This window comes from Dendrobium catenatum, unplaced genomic scaffold (assembly GCF_001605985.2).
Source record: "Dendrobium catenatum unplaced genomic scaffold, ASM160598v2 fragScaff_scaffold_845, whole genome shotgun sequence".
Classification (NCBI taxonomy): Eukaryota; Viridiplantae; Streptophyta; class Magnoliopsida; order Asparagales; family Orchidaceae; genus Dendrobium; species Dendrobium catenatum.
This window is the reverse complement of record NW_021319307.1, coordinates 301,946-325,493: the sequence shown is the minus strand read 5'-3', so window position 1 is coordinate 325,493 and position 23,548 is coordinate 301,946. Positions and strand designations below refer to the sequence as shown.

The window sequence follows — 23,548 nt, the reverse complement described above, 5'->3', positions numbered from 1 at the left end:
AAAGCATCGCCATAGTTTTTAAATTTTATAAATATCCTCCATTATCAAATCCAAATAGTGAGCAACATAAGGAGTACAAAAGGAGAAATTTTAAAAATATCCTCCATTAATAAAAAATTTTCCATTCCTCGATGTCCATTTATATGCTATAAGAGAATAGTCGTATCGTACACAATCTTCTTGATGATATCGTAATAGTTTATGTACGTATGTACAACCCTTTCTTCAAATAAGGAACTCATACCTCATGATAACTATGAGGTTTCATCTCATGTCCAAATTTTCCAAATGTCTTGACTATGCTGTAAAGTTGTCATATATCACTGCATTGAATGAAATTCCGGCATCATATATCTATCTACAAAACACTTAAATTGCCCTACCCACATTTCCTTCTTAGCAGCATCAATCTCTTTACTAAATGGACATTTTCTCTACTTAACCATGTTATCAGGATTTGGTGTAAGATAAGAATCTACCAGTCTCTTAGGTGTTGATGCTTTGAGCATTGATGTTGATATTGAACTTTGACTAGAAGTGTTAAATTTAGTTATCAGATATCTTTTTAATGGTCCAACACCAAAATTATCATCTAGCAACACATCAAAGTCATCTCCTTCGTCAATAATAACATGTGATGTGTCATTATCTATTCTTTTAAAACCTTTGTCTTCAGCATAAGTATTGTATTTCATCCTAAACATGTTTGGGGCTATTAGAACATGCTTTAGCATTTCTAAAACCCCCAACTAGGTGTTGCTTTGGCACGTAATTCCTCCTTTTCTTATTTTGCCACAAAAAATACATGTGACTTGTTGTTATGGGCTTCATTTACCAATATTGCATATTTCCATGTTGAATTTTTTTTAAAGATTGAACTAAATTTAACATTTTTTATCACCTATGAACAAGCAGTTTTAAATAATTAAACATTACAATTATATAAAAGATGAAATTAATAACTTATCTAACAAAATGCAAAATAATAACAAAATAAACCAAGCTTTATAAGAAAATTCTAATGTATAGCACTGTTTGTAGTCACTACGATGGCTCCAACGTGTTTAAGTTTTGTAGTTATTTAAACTATTGGAGACTGATTTTTTCCTCAAACTATTCATCTCCTTTAGAGCAATCATTCTCCCCTAATTAGGGACAAATTTAAAGTTTATGACAGTCATAAAAGTCCATAAAATTTGTTATCTTATCAATTGAACTACATGAGGATAGACATCTCTCATTGTGATCCGACGACACCATGTAGATCCTCATAATGAGAACTTCCATGGAGGCTTGCTTTACGGCCGAACAACATGGAGATAGCAATGGCACTTTATTTTACTGTCAATAAATTCTCGCAATAAAACAATTGCTTCAATAGTAAATTAACACCACTTGGAACAAGTTTGGTTCTCAAAATAAATTTTAAAGTCATAATTTATAGTCGGCTCAGTTTTTTTGAGTTAACATATGCTTCATAATTTATGTAAAAATAAGTGAATCATCTTATTCAACTATTTACATGGATGAATGGCAAACGTGAAAAATCAACTCACTCAACCTAAGATAAATTGTGATAAAGCTAGAGAAGATGACAATTATTAGAAATCAAGATGAAATAAAACAGGTTTAACCAAATTGCATAACCCAAGATTAAATTTAACAAGAGCTTCTAAATCATGGAAATAGAAGTCCAAATAACAAAATAGACCAAGCTTCATAGATTTTCTTGCTTTAGCTAAAGTATGTATAAACTCAAAATCATATATTTACTCAAAATCTCTTAATTTATTTATTAAAATATATCAGAAATATCCTCAACAGATCTCAAATCAAGTATCCAACGGCTAGCACAGAGCAGAAAAAGAAACTCCAATGGCTAATTCACGCTTCAATTTTTTAACCAATCAAAAAATAAAAAATAAAAATCAAGATGGACCAGGCGAGTACAACGAATGATGTTACCATTGGCCGAAGAAGACAAATGCAGCGAACCACGCGAGTACAATGAATGATGGAAGCTTTGAACTAGGCGAGTACAATGAATGATGGAATGAGGAGCGAGCTTTGAACCCTATGCGAACTTCGGACCCTACACGATCTTCAAACCCTAAGCGAGCATCGAACTAGGCAAATGTAGCGAACAAAATGACCTAGGAGCGAGAGCTTCAAAACCCTTAACATAAGCATCAGTGTCAAATGGTTGGGGTTTCAAACCGAGCAAAGTAAATAAACCTAAGTAGTTTATTTATTATATTAACTTAAATTAAAAATATATACGTGCTAAAAAATCTTTATAATTATACTAAAAATTTATTGAATAAAATGGGGCGCACTATTTGAGCCATGGCACATATATGGCCCAAATAGCACACACCATTTTCAACCTATGTGCCATGCCATATAGATGGTGTTGTGGGTGCGTCGCGCCGCACCAGTAGACATGACACAAGCTATTTTACGCAATTGACATGTAAGTATGTTACATTAGTAACTCTAAGCGAGTAATCATCTTGCATTACCTCCTATCCTTAAATCATATTATTGGAAAAAAAATTGTTGTTAGCAAGTTGCCGCAACTTCTTCAGAACTAAAGTTCAATTAACCAAATCTAGATGTTGGAATTGGTCAAGAAAAAAAAAAAGGTTAAAAAACAAGGCAAATATTTCCACCCAACAAAGAGAATAAAAATCATTTTTTAGTAATTTAGAAAGAATACTTCCCAAAAATGCTTCTTGACTGGAATAGAAGAAATAATGTTTGGCAAGCTAATGAGAGCATCATGTACAGAGAACTTTTTACATAAAATTCCAATCTTGAGTCAAACATGGTCGTGCAAATATTCAGTTTATAATGCCCAACAGCAAGTTTCTGTTAGAAATGAGTTACAAAGTTTATGGAAATAGAAATGATGATAGGACACAAACTTAAAATTTATCTTCATAGCTTATAAGACGGTTTTAGAAGCTCGTATCAAATGCTCTTTAAGCGGTGTTCCTAATGTCATGTGTCTGGCAAAAGTAAGAACAGAATCATGTTGAAACTCATTCTACACAAGCTTAGAGTCATGTTGAAATTATCATAGGATGAAACATGCATCCACATTTTTCCATTTCGAAAAATAGTCAATTCAGACACCAAAGGCAATATCACAATCTATTCAATGAACATGAAGTTTCACAAGCAATAACTCTTATGAATATCTTCATTTCGGTATCATTCTGTCCTTATAAATAATTTATATGGATACAATTTCAACTTTTAAAGGAAACCTTACAATTCCATAATTATAGTCAGAAAGAATGAGATATAGCATGAAAACACAACCGAGGGTGAATGATACAAACTCAAAAAGAATCAAGATTTCTCACCCCAGATATAGAATCCCATGCCGGACTAAATCTTTGGTAGGGGTATCGTAGAATTACTGGAAGAACCGGCACTTTGGCTAGAAAGGCACCCGTTTTAAACGGAAGAAGGTAGTCACCATTCGTAGTAGTGCCTTCTGTAGTAAGAAAAAAAAACTATGGTCAGCCAATGGAGAACATCATAAGCACATCCAAGAACTGAAGAAGTATAATAACGTCTAACAACAAGCAAAAGAAAATTCAAAATCAAATCATTTCATGTGATTGACCGCAGGTACAAAATCACTCAGACGGAATGCAATCTACCATAACAGGCAATTAATCTTCTTCTTTTTTTTTTTTTAAGGCAATTAGTCATCTGTTCAATGCTATGGTCCTGAAAATTATTACGTTAAAGAAAGTAGATGTTATTAAAAAACATAAGAACCTTGCTAGTTCATTATCCTTGCATGTACATATGATAATTGTGGAACTTTTGCAATTAATCGAGATATGCTTTAAATATAAACTTCTTCCAGAAAGTAATATTTAATGTAATAATTCACGAAACTTGACCTGGAAAAAGTAACATCATTGGAGCTTGATTATTTTGATGGGCCTCTTGAATCCTTTTTGTTACAACACCTGCATGCATGAAAGGGACTTTAACCACTGACAACAAAACAGCACGTGCCACAAAATTGGACACAACCAGCTATAGTTTAAAAACATAATTAACAACAACAATATCAATCTTTTATCCAACTACATGGTTCAGATGCATGAATCGTTTTTCTCCGTTGTCTTATTAAGAGTTTAATTTTCATTTAAAAAAAATATCATTTTTAATATTTTCTAAACAAGTTTTTTTAGGTCTACATCTACCTTTCTTAACATAGGTCAAATTTAATACATCTATTCTTCTAACCAGGTCATCAGAAAGCCTGACATTTTATGTGACCAAACCATCTAAGATAACTATCTCTAGTCTTATCTACCACTAGAACTACTCCAACTTTTTCACGTATATACTTGTTTCGCATTCTTTCTCCAAAAGTGAGGTCACTCACCACCCACCTGAGCATCCTCATCTCTGCAACACTTAACTTAATTATATGGTCCTCATTTATTGACCAACATTCTGCGCCATAAAGCATTGTAAGTCTCACGACCATCTTATAGAAATTTTCCTGAAGTGTGAGAGATACTTTTCTATCAAAATAGGCCCAACGCATTTCTTCACTTCAACCATCCAACTTGAATCCTACTAATAATATCCCTATCTATTTCACCGTCACTATGAAAAATTGACTCGAGATAACTAAATCATGTACTCTTATTAATGACTTAATCGCCTAAAGTCACAATCCCCCACTAGATCTATTACTTTTATTCCATGTATTTGGTTTTAGATCTACTCAAATAAAAATGTTAGACAATAAGGTTGATCTTCATAATTCAAGTTTACTTTAAACTCCCTCTCTAGTCTTATCAACAAAAAGAATATAACATTAAAAAGCACACCAGGGTACATCCTCATGCAAAAGTCTAATGAGAACATCGATGACTAAAGAAAAAGCAATACAGCAAAAAATATCAAACTGACCTGAGATATATAAATCATGTACTCTTATAATGACTTGATCGCCTAAAGTCACCCCCCCCCCCCGCCTAAAGTCACCCCCCCCCCCTCTCTATCCTTTAAAACTCCCATCATATCCCCAAATATTCTATTAAAGTTCTCAATAAATTAATTCATTTGCATTATCATAAAAAATCAGCACAATTCCACTTAATTGATGTCGTCAAACCAGCATTATAGAACTGGACGCATCTGAAACATTTTGGGTAAGAGTAGCAGAATGGGGATTAATAGTCAACTGTTTCTTACAAAAAAAAACAGACACTAATGCGTTTCATTAGTCTATGCTCTTTGTGATGTCCATACGAGAAAGGATTAGAATCCTATTCTACGAATAGCAAAGCTCCAGCAACGATTAAGTCTATAATGAGAAACACTGCCCTTACAATGCTGTCATATCTAGTCCAAATGTAATACTTGACTAGCATGGTGCATTGAATTATTAGATGCGAGAGTTGCATTTCATTCCTTGCAAACATTTATCTTTATAGCATACGACCAAGCCCTTTACATGTTTTTTTATTAAATCATATTTAATTTGATATATATTGTCCTCAGCTATTTGAATCTATAATTATTGATACTCTTGTTGATTTAAAAGACTAATACTATCGTTATCAGGTCCCAAGTCCTGGATGAGAAAATGATGTAGGCAATGGGGGTCAAAACAAGTTGGGTTTTAAATTTTGTGAGTTTCTTTATCTCTACTAAAAAATCAGCTCATTAATGAGCTTCTTCTTCTTTTTCAGCTCATTAATATCTAATAGAGAGCCTTTTAAGCTCATAAATTGAAGATTAATTAGATTCATCCCCTCCTCCTTATGGCTCTTAGGTTTCTTCCCTTGCCTTTATTTATGACTTTTTGGTTTCTTCTTGTGTCTCTTTGATTTTTCCACTAATACCTCTTCTCCTCCCCTTTGTCTTTTTATTTTCTGAGTTGTCCCATGGGTTCCCATGCCTTGGCTCCTTGGTTCCCACAGTTGGCTATGCTGGGTGGTTTTCCCGTGCCTTGGTTCCTCGGTTCCGTGCAGGCCTCCTTGGTTCTTGCGGCTGCCTCTTCGGGTTCCGTCTAGGCTACTTTCCCGTGGCAGTTGGGGGCTTTTCTGTGGCTTTGGTGCTTTGTTTCCTGTATAGAATTGGGGAACATTATGAGGTGGTTGTTGGCTTTTTCATTTTAATTAAGAATATGAAGGGCTTTTGGGCTGCTATTTGGTGGCTGTTTTGGGGGGATTTCCATGAGTCTTTCCACTATTTTCTATGCAATTTTCCTGCAGAATTCCTGCTGTCTTTTGGTCTTCTTCTTGGTGACTTATGGCCTTCTATTTCCCTATTTTAATGGCTTTAAATATTGCTTTTAGGTGGCTGTTTGCATTCCTTCTTTTGTGCCTATAAATAGAGTTGTTTTGTGGTTGTTTTAGGATGGAGATATGATTGATTTTTGGAAAGAAACCTGAGGGTTTTCTTGGATAGCTTGCGAGCTATGCCACTTCTTCCTCTTCTTGTCTAGGAAAGCTTGCAAGCTTCTCCTCTTTCTTCTCGGGCTTCTAACCTCTTTTGTCTCTCTGCAAGAAAGAGTTGTTTTTTGTGATAAAAATTTTGGGTCCCTCTCCCAAATTTTTGATTACACCAATTTGGTATCAGAGCAAGTTAGGAAGTCCTAGGTTTATGAGTCGGTTTGTCAAGAAAATCATGGTGAGTCATAGTTGTTGTATGTGAGTCTAGGTTTCTTTAGGTTGAGTCAGTCTTTCTTTGAGTCTTGTTTTGTTGAGTTTTTTAGAAAAAATGGAAAAACACAAAAATAGTGATCCAGTGGAAGAAAGCAAGCCAGATAATCCTGAAGTCCCCCTTCTGAAGGGCAGATGGATTCCAACTGAAGGAGATTCAACAGATCCACTACAAGAAAGATTATAGAAACTTCAATATCACATGTTCTTATGTGATGAGAAATACGAGAAAAGATAGAAGTATCTTCAAGAACAATTCGAGAAAGAGCAAGAATAAATTTTGAAGATGTTTGAAGCAAAGAACTGGATGCACCGCCTTCGCCTCCTCAGAAGAAAACAAAAGCCAACTCATCGGGAGATGAGTTCTTCAAGTAGGGAAGTTTGATGAAGGCAAGGGCGGGTCAAAACAAGTTGGGTTTTAAATTTTTTGAGTTTCTTTATCTCTACTAAAAAATCAGTTCATTAATGAGCTTCTTTTTTTTCAGCTTATTAATATCTAGTAGAGAGCCTTTTAAGCTCATAAATTGAAGATTAATTAGATTCATCCCCTCCTTGTGGCTCTTAAGTTTCTTCCCTTGCCTTTATTTATGACTTTTTGGTTTCTTCTTGTGTCTCTTTGATTTCTCCACTAGTACCTCTTCTCCTCCCCTTTGTCTTTTCATTTTCTAAGTTGTCCCATGGGTTCCAGTGCCTTGGCTCCTTGGTTCCGACGGTTGGCTGTGCTAGGTGGTTTTCCCGTGCCTTGGTTCCTCGGTTCCGTGCGGGCCTCCTTGGTTCTTACGGCTGCCTCTTCGGGTTCTGCCTGGGCTGCTTTCCCGTGGCTGTTGGGGGCTTTTCCATGGCTTTTGTGCTTTGTTTCCTGTGTAGAATTGAGGAATATTATGAGGTGGTTGTCGGCTTTTCATTTTCCTAATTTAATTAAGAATATGAAGGGCTTTTGGGCTGCTGTTTGGTGTCTGTTTTGGGGGGATTTCCATGAGTCTTTCCACTGCTTTCTATGCAATTTTCCTGCAGAATTCCTACGCCTTTTGGTCTTCTTCTTGGTGACTTATGGCCTTCTATTTTCCTATTTTAATGGCTTTAAATATTAGTTTATGTGGTTGTTTGTATTCCTTCTTTTGTGCCTATAAATAGAGTTGTTTTGTGGCTGTTTTAGGATGGAGATATGATTGATTTTTGGAAAGAAACCTAAGGGTTTTCTTGGATAGCTTGCGAGCTATGCCACTTCTTCCTCTCCTTGTCTAGGAAAGCTTGCGAGCTTCTCCTCTTTCTTCTCAGGCTTCTAACCTCTTTCGTCTCTCTGCAAGTGACCAACCCACCTGTATCCTTCTTCTAATGGATGAAATGCAACTTTAGGAGTTTATGTCTTTCAAATGTGTTTGTGTCGTTTGTAAGAGTCAATGTTTGTAAGTCTTTTATTTTAAATAAGTAAAGTTTGTTTTGTCTGCATAAACATAAAATGATAAATTTTGTATATACTAATGAATCACTCATATTGTAAAGATTGACCAGCATTGTTTATTAGTTTTGAACTTTAAGATGAAAGCATAATATGAAAAATTAAAAAAAAAATATTATCCTAGGAATAGATGGGGCATTTAAATAATACTAAAAAAAATATTTTTGAGAGTAAGATTCAATATCTTAAGATTTAACTATACACGAAGATTCTAATATTATTTGAAAAAAATAGCTAATGATATTAAAATTGTTGCAAAGAATATGCTTGGAGTACCAAAAGAAAAGCTGCTAATAGTAAACATAGTTGGTGGCGGAATCAAAATGAGCAATAAAAAATAAAAAATAAGAAGCTTTTTTATAAAAATTGGTTAAAATGTAAAAACTAAAAAAATTGATAAAGATATAAAAAGACTTGTAAGGAGCCTAAGAAAGTAATATGTGATGCAAAAAGTTTAGCTTTTAGTGATTTATATAATAGATTAGAATACTAAGGATGGTGAAAGATGTATATATAAGTTAAGCCAAGCAAAAAGATAAAAGGATTTAGCTCAAGTAAAGTGTATTAAGGATGAACATCAAAAAATATTTTTATTAAAAAAATGTATTCAATAAAGGTGGATGGATGAGATATTTTGATAACTTTTCAATGAAGATTGTAAGAATACTATTAACTTAGTGACCTTAGCACCCTAAAAGAAAATAAATATTTTTATTTTTATCGGAGTATTAGTAAAATTGAAGTTAGAAAGGCATTAAGAAAATGAAATGTGGAAAAGCTATTAGACCTAATTATATTTCAACAGAGGTGTGGAAATGCTGAGGAGACAAGGAATTTCTCAGCTTACAAAACTTTTCAATATGAATTTGAAAACTAAAAAGACGTCAGATGAGTGAAGAAGATTGTTCATTCATATTTTTAAGAATAAAGATAATGCACAAGAGTGTGCGAATTATAGAGGAATTAAGCTAATGTGTCATAGTTTAAAACTTTTGGAGAGTGTTATTGAGCATAGGATACGATATGATACTAATGTTTCACAAAATCAATTTTGAATTCATGTCGGGAAGGTCTATGGAAGCTATACATTTATCGAGAGGTTTGATGAATAAGTATATGGAGAATAAGGAAGATCTATTGATTTAGAGAAAACTTATGATAAAGTTTAAGAGAAGTACTATGGAGAGTTTTAAAAAAGAAATGGATTAATAATGATTATACTCTATGGGCTATGCCCCAAATTTTTCTAACAAAAAAATTGATTATACTCAAGTCATTAAGAATATGTATGCATGAGCTATTATTTGTGTACAAACACAAGGAGGTTAGACCAACTATTTTCCAATTTTAGTTGGATTACATCAAGGATCAACTTTAAGCCCATATTTTGCTTTACACATGGATGTTCTTACTGGACATTTGCATGAAGATTTACCCTGATAAATGCTTTTTGTTGATGATATTCCTTCTGTTGATAAGACTAGCGAGGGAGTTGAAGGTAAACTTGAATTATGGAGGTCAACCTTAAAGTCTAAAGGTTTTCCTTTGAGTAGATCTGAAACCAAATATATTGTGCAATTTTAGTGCAAATAGATCTGATGGGGGAATTGTGACTTTAAGAGGTTAAGTCATTAATAAGAGTATGTGTTTTAGAAATCTCGAATTCTGTTTAAAATTGCACAATAAGAGGCGCGCCTCTGCGCAATTTGACCCAAAACCGCCTCAAGGCTTACGCAATTCCTCTCCTGGCAGAGGCGTAGGCCTCACTTGGACTGAGGCGCGCCTCAGAGGCGCAATTGCGCAATTTTGGCTGAGGCGTACGCCTAAAATATATGCTCGGTACCGCTCAGTACATGCTCGGTACTACTCAGTATATGCTCGGTATAGCTAGGTATTTGCTCGGTACCGCTTAGTATATGCTCGGTACCGCTTAGTATATGCTCGGTACAGTTAGGTATTTGCTCGGTACCGCTCAGTACCGCTAGGTACATGCTCGATACTACTAAGGAACATGCTCAGTACCACTCGGTATCTTCCCATAAAAATAACTTACGAACTTCAAAAACAAATAAAACTTCAAAATTACTCTTATAATAAAATTTTGTTCCAGGGGCACTACCTCAAGAAACCCTCGCAGAGGCGCTGCCCCTTGAGCCCGCGACCTGACCGGGCAGGTCGAACCCCGCCAGGGGGCAGCGCCCCCTTGGACCCCCGGCAGTTCTGCATATTGCTCTATTCATCATCTTTAGTAATAGTTGTTAGTGTTAGTCTACTTCTTCATGAGTGCATGCTTTGATTGGAAGACATTGGACTCTATAGAAGAGGAGGAGGGGGGGTGAGAAGATTCCCTTGAGGACCCATTTAGTGATGGGTCATGATTGGATTATATATGTTCTTTCTTAATTATACTTTGGGAGTTTTGATAGACTAATATTTTGTGGTTTTGTACTTTGGGACATGATTTTATTGCATTTATTTTCTTACTTTCCCCTAATTTTAATTGTCATTTACATGTTTTTATTGTATGATAAAATATTACTATTTTTTACTTGCTAAAACCCTTAAATTCTCATTTACGCAATTCTTCGTCGGTGAGGCTTACACCTCACACCAGCTTATTTACGCAATTTTAAACCTTGATCTCGAGTTTATTGTCCATAGCAATGGTGAAACAGATTGGGATATTATTAGTAGAATTCGAGTTGGATAGTTGAAGTGGAGGAATGCATCGGGTCTATTGTTGAATACAAAAGTATCTCTCAAACTTAAGGGAAAATTCTATAAGATGGCGGTGACACTTGCAATGTTTTATGGCGGAGAATGTTGGCCATTAAAAGAGAAGCATTCATTAGTTAAGTGTTACATAGATGAGGATACTCAGGTGGATGAGTGGCTTTACTTATAGAATAGACTGTGAAACGAGCATATACATGAAAAGGTTGGAGTAGCTTCAGTGGCAGATAAGATTAAAAAGAGTCGCCTTAGATGGTTTGGTCACATAAAACTTCGGCCTTCTAATGACCCGGTTAGGAGAGTAGATATATTAGTTTTGAGCTATGTTAAGGGAGATAGAAGTAGATCTAAAAAGACTTTGTTAGAATAGAAAACATTAGAAATGACATTTTTTATTAGATTTAAATGAGAATTTGACTTGCGGAAAAAGGATTCGTGTAGTCAACCCCACGTAATGGTGATAAAAGCTCGATGTTGTTGTATATTGATTTAAAAGACAAGCATATATATTATTCTTTCTTTCTTGTATTTTGAATTCTAAATTAGATTTTTTTATCCTATTGAACTTTTAAGCTTATTAGATATTATTATATTTACTATTTTAGGTAATGGATCATAGTAGGTTGGGTCATAATAAGCTGACCTATTTTTGTCATTTACTTTGATGCTTTGATGTACTTTTTTGGGTGTAACATAAAACAAATATATATATGATTTAAATGAAAGACATATGATATGTGTTATTTATCTATTAAGTTTATTTGAATCTCTAAAATTTATTTGAAAATTTTAATTGCATGTACTTCCGTATAAACAATCGAGTTGGACCTATTGGATGATTATAAGAAGTACTGTATATTTTGAGATAATCTAGGAAGATTAATTTTCTAGTCACTCAATCTTGATTGATAAAAATCAAGTTAGGTGTTAGTGAAAAATGTGTGACTAAATTGTCCACCTCTGCTAAATCTCATGCTTGAGTGGGATGGTCAAAATAAGGTGAGATACAAATTGCAGCAAGGTTGAATTGGAAATTAAACAGAAGGATAATTAAATTTAAAAAAGAGCTTGGGAACAAGATTAAATTTGTATATAATTACTATATATAGCTATATAGTAAGCTAATTATTAGCAGTCAATTAAGTTGACAAGTGACCTATGCAAAAACATGATCATTATATGATAATTTGAATTAATAAATTAATATATGCGTCATAGTAATCATGCCTAAAAAAAATTTATATAGAATGAACAATTACATTTCCAAGCCTACCACAGAAGCCAATATGTAAGTTTAGAAAAACATCAATAAAAGTGGTATTCAAAACAATGTTTAAAATTGCGTAATCGGGTATTGAGGCATTTTTCGTTCGTGAGGCGAGGCGTAAGCCTCAAAATCAAAAAATTGCATAAACATAAAATGATAAATTTTGTATATACTAATGAATAAATAATATATAAAACATAAAAATGCACAAGATATGAAGTGAAATCAAAATATCCCAATAATAAGACAACATGAAATATAGTTCAACTTAAACTCCATCTTTCCTAAATCACAATATTCTTTTCATTAACATATAATTCAAAAAATAAATAGCAATGAGATATCAAATAAGAACTCATAAGTCATCAGCACTGTCATCACTAAGGGGGTCTGCATTTGAATCATCATTATGATGAACTGCTCTCTCCCCTTCCTCCTCTCCTATAGAGTCCAATGTCTCCCAATCAGGTCCTTCTTCCTCAATATCAATTATCTTCCTCTTCCCTAAATATTTTTGAACAATCTCAAAATAAATAGTGTAATACATTAATTAAAGTTTAAGAAAACTATATATTATTTATATTCCTTTTTTTATTTGTTCTTGAGTTGTGTAAATGCTTTAAGACCATCAAAGAAATTAACACTTAAATCTTCATCATGTAATTCAAACGGCATCACTTTAATTTCATCATCTACAAACTAATCATCATCAGATGCCACATCCTCGCAAAGCAAAGGATCTTCATCATCCATTAATCTTTTTTTCTTTAAATTCCTATCTCTGAGTCTCCTATTGTACATAATGTACACTAGTGAATTCATCCTCAATGTGGACAAGCGATTTCACCTCTTTGTATGCACTTGATTGTAAGTACTCCAATTTCTTTCACAACCGGATGAAGAGCAATATATCGATCTGCCGGGGGTCTAAGGGGTCGCTGACCCCTGGCGGGGTTCGACCTACCCAGTCAGGTCGCGAGGTCAAGGGGCAGCGCCCCTGCGGGGGTTTCCGGGGTTAGCACCCCCGGAACAATTTTTTATTATAAGAGTGAAAGCGCAGTGAAATTGCATTAAAAGCACAGCAAAAGTGCACCAAAAGCGTAGTGAAAGTGCACCAAAAGAACAGTGAAAGCGCAGTGAAGCAAAAACGCAATGACAATGGTAGAAAAGACTGATTGTGGAATCTTACTCAATATAATATGGAGGTCCTTATTGCAGAACCACGAAGAAGAAGAGCTTTCAGTAGTTGTTCGAATGAGACTCTAGCCCAACTCTTGTTATAAGATAACTCCAAGCAATAGGCGAAAAGCAACTCACGATGAAGGAAGCTGACGTCGAACAAAGTGGGAAAAAGGTCGCTCGAAGAAGAAGGGAGAAAACCTGTTTTCGGAAAATGACGGAAGACCTCGCGAGGGTTGGGGATTTCAAACCGAACAAATATATATTAGGTTAGCATTTTTTTTTAATTTTTAAAGGCAAACGCCTCTAAACCTTGAGGCGAGGCGTGCCTCAGTAAGCTTGAGGCATACGCCTCAAATCCTAAACTCAATGCGCAGGCTTTGAGGCTTAAAGGGGAGAAATTGTGCTGAGGTGCGCCTCTTCTTGCGCAATTTTAAACCATGATTCAAAATACAATGATTGAGGCCAAACGTACTGCATGAAATTATTAATTTGATTTCTCAGGTGATTGACAAAGTGGTATTCATTTAAAAGTCATCTTCAAGTGGTGGATTGTGGCCTAAAGTTGCCTGTGAGGTGGACCAACATTTGAGAGTTTAAAATTTTTAAACTACCAGCATTTGATGAAGCATTTAGTTCAAGTAGAGTGCAGTAAGGACCAAGATCAAAATATACTTTTATTAAAAGAAGATATTCAACAATGGTGAATGAGATATTTTGATAAGCTTTTCAATGAAGATTGTGAGAATACAATTGATTTTAGTGACCTTAGCACCTTAAATGAAAATAGATATTTTTGTTTTTATTGATGTATTAGTAAAAACTAAGTTAGAGTGGCTTTAAAAAATATGAAATCTAAAAAAGTTGTTGGACCTGATGATATTTGATGGGGGCTGTGGAGTGAACTTTTGAATTGCATAAAAGTTTAGGGCTCTATCATCCCTAAACAATACTTAGAATTTTGTTAATATAAAAATAATAAAATTCCACATAATATGTGTAAGTATACGTGTCGAATCAAGTAATAAAGTAATAGAATAGAGTGTCAACCACACAAAGAAGTATGCTTACTTGCAACAAACTACTACCGTTTACTCTAATTGCAATAATTATCCTAATGAAATAAAAATGATATTTCTGAAGATTATAGCACAGAATAAAACAGTAAAAATATTGGATATAATATTTATATAAAATATTTTGATTGATGAGTGTAAATTCATATCTTTCCAAATAAGACTCTTAATTATAGATGTGATTCAGAGCATATACATCCCTATATATTTGTCGAGCTTATAAGGGTAAAAAGTATATCTGTTGACCTCCTACAGTTATAATCTCCTTAAGAACCTAGAATATTTTACATCATATTTATAGGCATGCAAAATATTTTATCTCAATATTCTTGGTTGTTCTTTCATTACTCCATCAAGACTATAAATCACGCTATATTTTTAACTACACATATGGCTACTATTTGCATTAAATTAAGAATGGGATGATATTGAAAATATCACTTAACATTTATATGACAATAGTTTTCATTAGTACTTAACATGTACTTTTTATTATCAATCCAAAACAAAAATTAGCTAGATATAGAAAAAATAACAAGTAAACTCATTTTCATCATATTCATGAAAGAATGAAAATACAAGAAAGTGATATCACCAAAAAAGATCAACGTATCTCCTCTACGCTCCTCCCTTAACTTACAGAGTTTCTTCAAGAAAGAAAAGCTAAACACTCCAAATGATTGTATCATGTACTTCCCTAGCTTCTTTTAAATTTTACTCTAAGAGCGAACTAAAGAAGTACTCTAAAAGTACGGAATTTTAGACAAGTAACTGAACTCTCTTACAAACATAACATCATAACTGTTTATAGGATAACAGCGTTGTGGCGCTTGAAAATGTGTCACTGCGACGCCCTTAAAGTGAACTAATGTCTCGGCGTTGAAACCTTTGCACTACAGTGGCGATTGTTGATGTGGATCAGTTACTTAATGAACAATCGCATCTCTTCACTGATAGAGCATAGCCCTTCGAAGTTTTAACTGCAACGTTGTGGCAATGTTAACATTCAAGCGCTGCAGTGCCCAAGTGGAAAAAATGGCGATAGGGCATGAGATATTGTGGCGCCACGACAATTGAAAACAGAGAATCAGGCACTGCTAAGGTGACTCTTTGACGCTACAGCACTAATTATGTTATCGTCGTAGAGCTTACAAACAAAAACTCGACGTCGTAATGTCCAATTTGTGCGCCTCTACGGTGTTGAAGATGGCACTGTGGCATTATTTCGTTGGACGTCGTGATGTTGTAAGCTACTTAGAATTTTTTCCATTTTTGAATTTTCTTCTATACAAAAATAACTAAAATAACATATTTTTACTGAAAATAAAACATGTAAAACAATACATAATTTACACTTATCAATATTCCAATGGTGTGGAAATGCTAAGGAGATGAAAGAATTTCTCGACTTACGTAACTTTTCAATATAATTTTGAAAATTAAAAAGATGTCAGATGAGTGGAGTGTATTGATTCCTACTTTTAAGAATAAATATAATGCACAAGAGTGTTCAAATTATAGAAGAATTAAGTTAATGTGTCATGCTTTAAAATAATGAGAGTTATTGAGCTTAAGTTATAATGTGATACTAATGTTTCTCAAAATCAATTTGAATTTATGTCAGGTAGGTCTACTATGAAAGAATTTATTGATAGGTTTGCTAGAGAAGTATAGAGAGAATAAGGAGGGTCAATATATGATATTTATAGATTTAGAGAAAACATATGATAAAGTTCCAAGAGAAGTGCTCTAGAGAGTTCTAGAAAAAAAAAAGGTTTTAATAATGTTTATATTCACGTCATTAAGGATATGTATAAAGAAGTTGCTACTTATGTTCAAACACAATGTGGTTTGACCAAGTATTTGTTTCTCAAAATCAATTTAAATTTATGTCAGGTAGGTCTACTATGAAAGAATTAATTGATAGGTTTGATAGAGAAGTATAGAGAGAATAAGGAGGGTCTATATATGATATTTATTGATTTAGAGAAAACATATGATAAAGTTCCAAGAAAAATGCTCTAGAGAGTTCTAGAAAAAAAAAGGTTTTAATAATGTTTATATTCAAGTCATTAAGGATATGTATAAAAGAGTTGCTACTTGCGTTCAAACATAATGTGGTTTGACCAAGTATTTCCCTATTTTAGTTGGATTACATCAAAGATTAGCTTTAAGCCCATATCTTTTTTCTTCAACCATGGATGTTCTTACTACACATTTACAAGAGAAATTACCCTGGTGTATGCTTTTTGTTGATAATATTCTTCTTGATGATAAGGTTAGAGAGAGAACCTTAGGGTCTAGAGGCTTTAGTTTGAGTAGATCTAAAAACGAAGCATAAAGTGAAATTCTAGTAGTAATATATCTCGTGAAGGGATTGTGACTTTAAGCGATTAAGTCATTAATAAAAGTACATGTTTTAGATATTTAAAGTAATTTGTTCAAAGTGATGGTGTAATATATGGTGATATTATTAGTATAATTCATGTTGGATGGTTGAAGTGGAGGAATGCATTGGGCCTGTTGTGTGATAGAAAAGTACCCCTCAAACATAATCGAAAATTTTATAAGATGGTGGTGAGACCTGTAATGCCATTAGAGCTGCTTAAAACTAATTGTTGCGGAGATGAGGATGGTCAGGTGGATGTGTGGCTTCACTCTTATAGATAGAATGTGTAATGAGTATATATGTTAAAAGGTTAGAGTTGCTCCAAAGGCAGATAAGAATAGAGAGAGTTGCCTTAGATGGTTTGGTCACATAAAGAGTCAACCTTTTGATGACCAGGTTAGGAGAGTAAATGTATTATATTTAGCCTATGTTAAATAAGGTAGAGGTAGACCTACAAAGACTTGGTTAGAAATATTAGGCATTAACTCTTTTTTTATTAGATTTAAAAAAGAATTTGACTCTTAATAGGGCACAATGGATAAAAAGGATTCATGTAGCTAACCCAACGTAGTGGGATAAAGGCTTGATGTTGTTGTAGCATCTGAAGAAGCATGTGAGCCACATATTGTTAATGATTGTTAAAAATTGAGAAGATTTTAGATAACATGATTTACCTTGATAATAAAAGTGCAGTGTTGGCAATATTGTGTTAGGAGAGACTAAGAAAAGGTAGCAAGTACAACACCATAAGAAGTTTTGAATGTTTTTATCAATGAATGAATGAGATGATTTTGCGAAATTGTTCAAAGACTATTTATTCCACCCACATCTATATTAATACTATGGGACAAATTCTTTAACATGACTAGAGGATCAAAATTCATTATGATGCAGTATGAGGTAGAGTTCACATCGAAATCAAGATATGCTCCTCATTATGTCAATACTTAATAGGAAAATGCGACAAATTTTGAGATCAATTGAGACTTGCTTTATTACCTCTTGATATAAATGATTTTTCAATCTTGATAGAAAAAGATAGAAGAGTTGACCATGAGTTTGAATTATTACAAGAAAAACTGGAGCATCAATTTGGTAGAAGCAGAGAAAGTTTGAGAAGCCATTTATATGAACACCGTGTATAGAGATATATAGGACAATGTATTTTATTTTGGAAAGTGCTTTAAATGTGGAGAAGTTGGACATCTTAAAATGGTAATCCATTAGAGAAAAAAAATAGCATGCAATAAGAATATCAGGGACAAGCTCAGCAAAGGAAGTTTCAAGTAGGCAGTGATAGATCAAGACTCAATTCTATGAAAAGCCATCAATACAGAACACCGTGTATAGAGATATATAGGACAATGTATTTTATTTTGGAAAGTTCTTTAAATGTGGAGAAGTTGGACATCTTAAAAAGGTAATCCATTAGAGAAAAAAATAGCATGCAATAAGAATATCAGGGACAAGCTCAGCAAAGGAAGTTTCAAGTAGGCAGTGAAAGATCAAGACTCAATTCTATGAAAAGCCATCAATACAGGCAAAAAGGAAAACTTCAAAGAATAAGAGAAATAAATAGGCAAAAACAAGGATATTTTTCATTACACCCCAAGATGCAAAGGAATTTTTTATAAGTATGATTTAAATCTCCAATCAATATGAAACAATTCTGTTTGATTCAAATGTTTTACATTCATTTTTTTATATATATTTTACCAATTTACCAATTGAAATTATGTTCTTTTTAACTAAATTGCATGTTATGATGCCATCTGGAGATAGCATACATGCAAAAAGAAGATATATTGTAGACAATGATATCCAACGTAGAAAATTATTGGCTGTGTTCGCTACAGACTAACGAACCTCGCTAGTGGAAAGAGTGTCAGAAGATTTTCAATGGGAATCCTCGACTCTCATTCCACAGGCTGAACTTACGGATACAAATGAACTAAGTCGAGCCAAGGAAGAGCTTGCTCAAAATTGAGCTCATTTGTCATAACCATGCTCTAGCTCGAGCCCAATTCGATTATTCATATTACTTTTTAAATCTTGATTCATTTAAAATTATGATTTTTTAAACTTGACTTGAACTCAACACTATTGTTGCCAGGTCCCAAGTCCTAGATGAGAAAAGTGAAGGGTTGCGTTAGGTAGTCGACAGCCAGCGTAAAATTTGTCGAATAATAATGACATGAATCTTTTAAAAAATTGTGTTAATGTTAGGGTGTCCCCTTGAAGGGACACGCTGTATAGCCTAAATACAATAACAAGTGTGCAAGGGCCGCTGCACTGGCGCTTGGGTGCAGTGTTAAATAGGCAAGGGTTCCCACATCAAGGACGGATGTGGGCAGAGAAGCTAGTCCATGAAATTAAAATTAGGATAGGAACTTGGAATATATGTTCCCTTACATAAAAATTAATGGAATTAATAGATATTATGATTAATAGGAAGTTAAATATTCTGTGCATTCAAGAAACTAAATGGGTTGGAGAGAAGGCTAAGGAGATTGATAGTTTAGAATTCAAACTTTGATATTTTAGTAGGAGTCGTACTAGAAATACTGTAGGTGTTATTATAGATAAGAGTTTGAAGGATAATGTTATAAAAATTAAAAGAATTGGAAATAGAATTATAGCTTTAAAGATTATTGTTGATGCTAAAGATTGTTAATATTATAAGTGCTTATGCTCCTCATATACGTTTGGATATGAGTTAAAAATTAAAATTTTGGAATGACTTAGAAGAATTAATACAAAAGATGCCTCTTGAAGAAAGACTTTTTATTGGAAGAGATTTAAATGGACATATTAATAGAGAGGTAGATAATTTAAAAGTATTCATGGTGATCATGGGTTTGGAACGACAAATGAAGGTGGCAAGACCATATTAGATTTTTGTTTAGTTTATGATTTTTTAATTGATAATACCTTATTTAAGAAAAGGAATTATCATCTCATCACTTATAAAAAAGGATATAGTACAACTCAGATTGACTATTTTCTTATAAGAAAATTAGATCGTTTGGATTGCAATTATTGTAAAGTTGTTCCAAGTCAAAATTTATCTACTCAACATCGATTATTAGTTTTGGACATTAAGATAAAGGGGCAGAAAATAAAAAATAAAGTAAAACGATATTCTAATATTAGATGGGGGCATTTAAAGAATATTAACAAAAATATTTTTGAGAGTAAGATTTTAAATCTTAAGTTTTTATCTGTGCATGAGGATGCTAATGTTATGTGGGAAAAAGTAGCTAGTTATATTATAAATATTGCAAAAGATATGTTTGGAGTATCAAAGGGAAAAGCTCCTAATAGTAAAAATAATTAGTGGAGGAATCCAAATGTTCGTGAAAAGATTAAAAATAAGAAGATTTATTATAAAAATTAATTTAATTGTAAAAACTCTAATAATTTGGAAAGAAATAAAGATGCTCGTAAGAAATCTAAGAAAGAAATATGCATTGCAAAGTTCTTAGCTTTTAGTGATTTATATAATAGATTAGATACAAAAGAGGGAGAAAGATATATGTATAAGATAGCCAAACAAAGAGATAGTAGTAAGGATTTAGTTCAAGTGAAGTGTATTAAGGATGAAGATTAAAATATACTTTTCTTAGAAGATGATATTCAACAAAGGTGGGCGAGATATTTTGCTAAACTTTTTAATGAAGATTGTGAAAATAAGATTGACTATAATGACCTTAGCACCCTAAATAAAAATAAAGATTTCTGTTTTTATCGACGTATTAGTAAAACCGAAGTTAGAGAAGCTTTTTAAAGAAAATGAAGGGTGGAAAAGCTGTTGGACCTGATGATGTTCAAATAGAGGTGTGTAAATGCTAAGGAGATAAAGAAATTTCTTGGCTTACTAAACCTTTTAATACTATTTTGAAAACTAAAAGATGCAAGATTAGTGGAGAATGAGTGTGTTAATTCTTATTTTTAAGAATAAAGGTGATGCACAAGATTGTGTGAATTATAGAGGAATTAAGTTAATGTGTCATACTTTAAAACTATGGGAGCGAGTTATGGAGCATAGGTTGCGGCATAATACAAATGTTTCTCAAAACCAATTTGGGTTCATGCCGGGTAGGTCGACTATGGAAGCCATACATTTATTAAAAGTTTTGATTGTGAAATATAGAGAAAATAAGGAATATCTACATATGATATTTATTGATTTAGAAAAAGCATATGATAAAGTTCCAAGATAAGTGTTATGAAGAGTTCTTGAAAAGAAATGAGCTAATAACGCTTATATTCAAATCATTAAAGATATGTATGCAGGGGTTATAACTAATGTTCAAACACAAGGTGGTTTGACCAAGTATTTCCCTATTTCGGTTAGGTTACATCAAGGATCAGCCTTAAGCCCATATTTTTTTACTTTAGTCATGGATGTTCTCACTAGACATTTGCAAGAGCATGTACCTTGGTGTATGCATTTTGCTAATGATATTCTTCTTGTTGATAAGACTAGAGAGGGAGTTGAAGGTAAACTTGAATTATGGAGGTCAACCTTAGAGTCTAAAGGTTTTCACTTGAGTAGATCTAAAACGGAATATATGGAGTGTAATTTTAGTGGTAATGGACCTAATGAGGGGATTGTGACTTTGGGCGATCAAGTCATTAATAAGAGTACATGTTTAGATACCTTGGATCTATTGTTCAGAGTGATGGTGAAATAGATGGGGATATTATCAGCAGAATTCAAGTTGGATGGTTGAAGTGGAGGAATGCATCGGGTTTGTTGTGTGATAGAAAAGTACTCCTAAAACTTAAGGAAAAATCTACAAGATGGTGGTGAGATCTGCAATGCTTTATGGTGCCGAATGTTGGCCACTAAAAGAGAAGCATACTACTAAGTTAAGTGTGACAGAGATGAGGATGCTCAGGTAGATGAGTGGTTTTACCCTTAGAGATAGGATACGAAATGAGCATATACATGAAAAGGTTGGAGTAGCTCCAATAGAAGAAAAGATTAGAGAGAGTTGCCTTAGATGGTTTGGTCACATAAAACGACAGCCTTCCGATGTCCCGGTTAGGAAAGTAGAGGTATTAGATTTGACTTATGTTAAGAAAGGGAGAGACAGACCTAAAAAGACTTGGTTAGAAAATATTATAAATGATATTTCTTTATTAGATTTAAAGAAGAATTTGACTTTTAATAGCACACAACAGAGAAAAAGGATTCATGTAGCCGACCCCACGTAGTGGGATAAAGGTTTGTTGTTGTTGTTGTTGTTGTTGTTGTAAACTTGACTTGAACTCGGCTCGTTAACTATCAAATGAGCCTTATCAAGTCTATTCATGACCAACACTATTAAGCACGTTGATACTTATCTAAGCAACAAGTTTTATCGAGCCTATTAATGAGCAGATTATACAACCGAAAGAACACTTAATAGATTTCACCTAGTTATAATCTTTTAAGGACAATATTGCATTGAAAAAAATAGCAAATGAGAAAAAAATGCTTAAGCTAATTAAAGATACTTAGAATAAGAAAGGAGTTACTATTATTTGTGATGGTTGGACCAATCCCCAAAGAAAATTTACAATTAATTTTATGGCTCTTACAGGAACCTGAGCCTATGGCTATAAAGGTTATTAACTATGAATGAGTGTATAAAAATAAGTTATACATTACAAATCAAAACAAAGAAGTAAATACGAGAGTAGGTTCATCTATCGTGGTTCAAGTGACCACCAACAACAGTCTAATTTGTTGAGATGTAGGAATTCTAATTGAGACTCAATACTCTCATTTTTTGAACTCCTTATGTTGTTTGCATATTGAAATTTGCATTTAAGTTGTGCTCCAAAGAATATAAAAGGTCATGAGATCATCTATGAATAATGTAATTGGATCGCAAACATAGTAGACAATGCAAACTTTATAAAGACATTCATCATAAATCACACAATGAGAATGTCAATTTGTAATGATTTTGTGAAGTTAAAAATGTTGACAATGGAAAGGACGTTTTTTTTTTACCAATCATTATGCATATATGATTCAAAATAATAACATAAGAATTATAGATCATGGTGATTAGTTATAGGTGGACATTTATAAAGAAGATGATAAAGACAAGACAAAATTTGTGAAGAACAAAATATTGGGTGACTTATGGTAGGATAAAAAATATATATATTATTGTTTTTACAAAGCCAATATATGACATGTAAAAAGTTTTTGATACTAACAAGCATTATCTCCACCTTATGTATGACATGTGTGATTCTATGATAGAAATGATGAAAGGTATCTTATATCAACATGACAAAAAGAGGGCAATAAGGACTCCACCTATAAGGTGGCATGTGACATTATTCTATAAATATGGAATAAAAACAAAACTCCTATTCATTGTATAGCTCACTCGATCAATCCAATGTAACTATTAATATTCTCATTATTCTTTGCCTACCACATTTCATAACTATGATTCCTACTTATTAGATGAATTCTTTTATTAGGTATTATAGCCATGCTTGACTAAGTGGAGCTCTAAACTATGTTGCCCCACGGAAAGATATGGAGAAATCAAATAAGTGGAACAAAAAAATTCTCTAAATACTAATAGAGATCAATGATTAATTTGGAGTTCGTTGACTTCTTTGAATTTAGTGGTTCTTTTGTTGATCAAACTCTATAGCTTCTAAAGGCACTACAAATGGAAAAGTTTGATGAATAATTTATGGTGTTGACCCATGATT

General features: G+C 33.3%; 1 protein-coding gene across 4 annotated transcripts in view; it reads right to left on the bottom strand.

The window, feature by feature from the left end:
* LOC110101209 (lysophospholipid acyltransferase LPEAT1) overlaps window positions 1–23,548 on the bottom strand; it is a 90,793-nt gene that overhangs the window by 51,928 nt on the left and 15,317 nt on the right. For 3 of the 4 annotated variants that reach the window (XM_028696788.1, XM_028696787.1, XM_020829008.2), the window contains 2 exons: window positions 3,924–3,992; window positions 3,372–3,505 (listed from right to left, as the gene is read on the bottom strand). In XM_028696788.1, the coding sequence (XP_028552621.1) occupies window positions 3,372–3,505; window positions 3,924–3,992 (203 nt within the window). The remainder of the gene's footprint in view (window positions 1–3,371; window positions 3,506–3,923; window positions 3,993–23,548) is intronic. The other variant, XM_028696789.1, reaches the window with a different exon arrangement.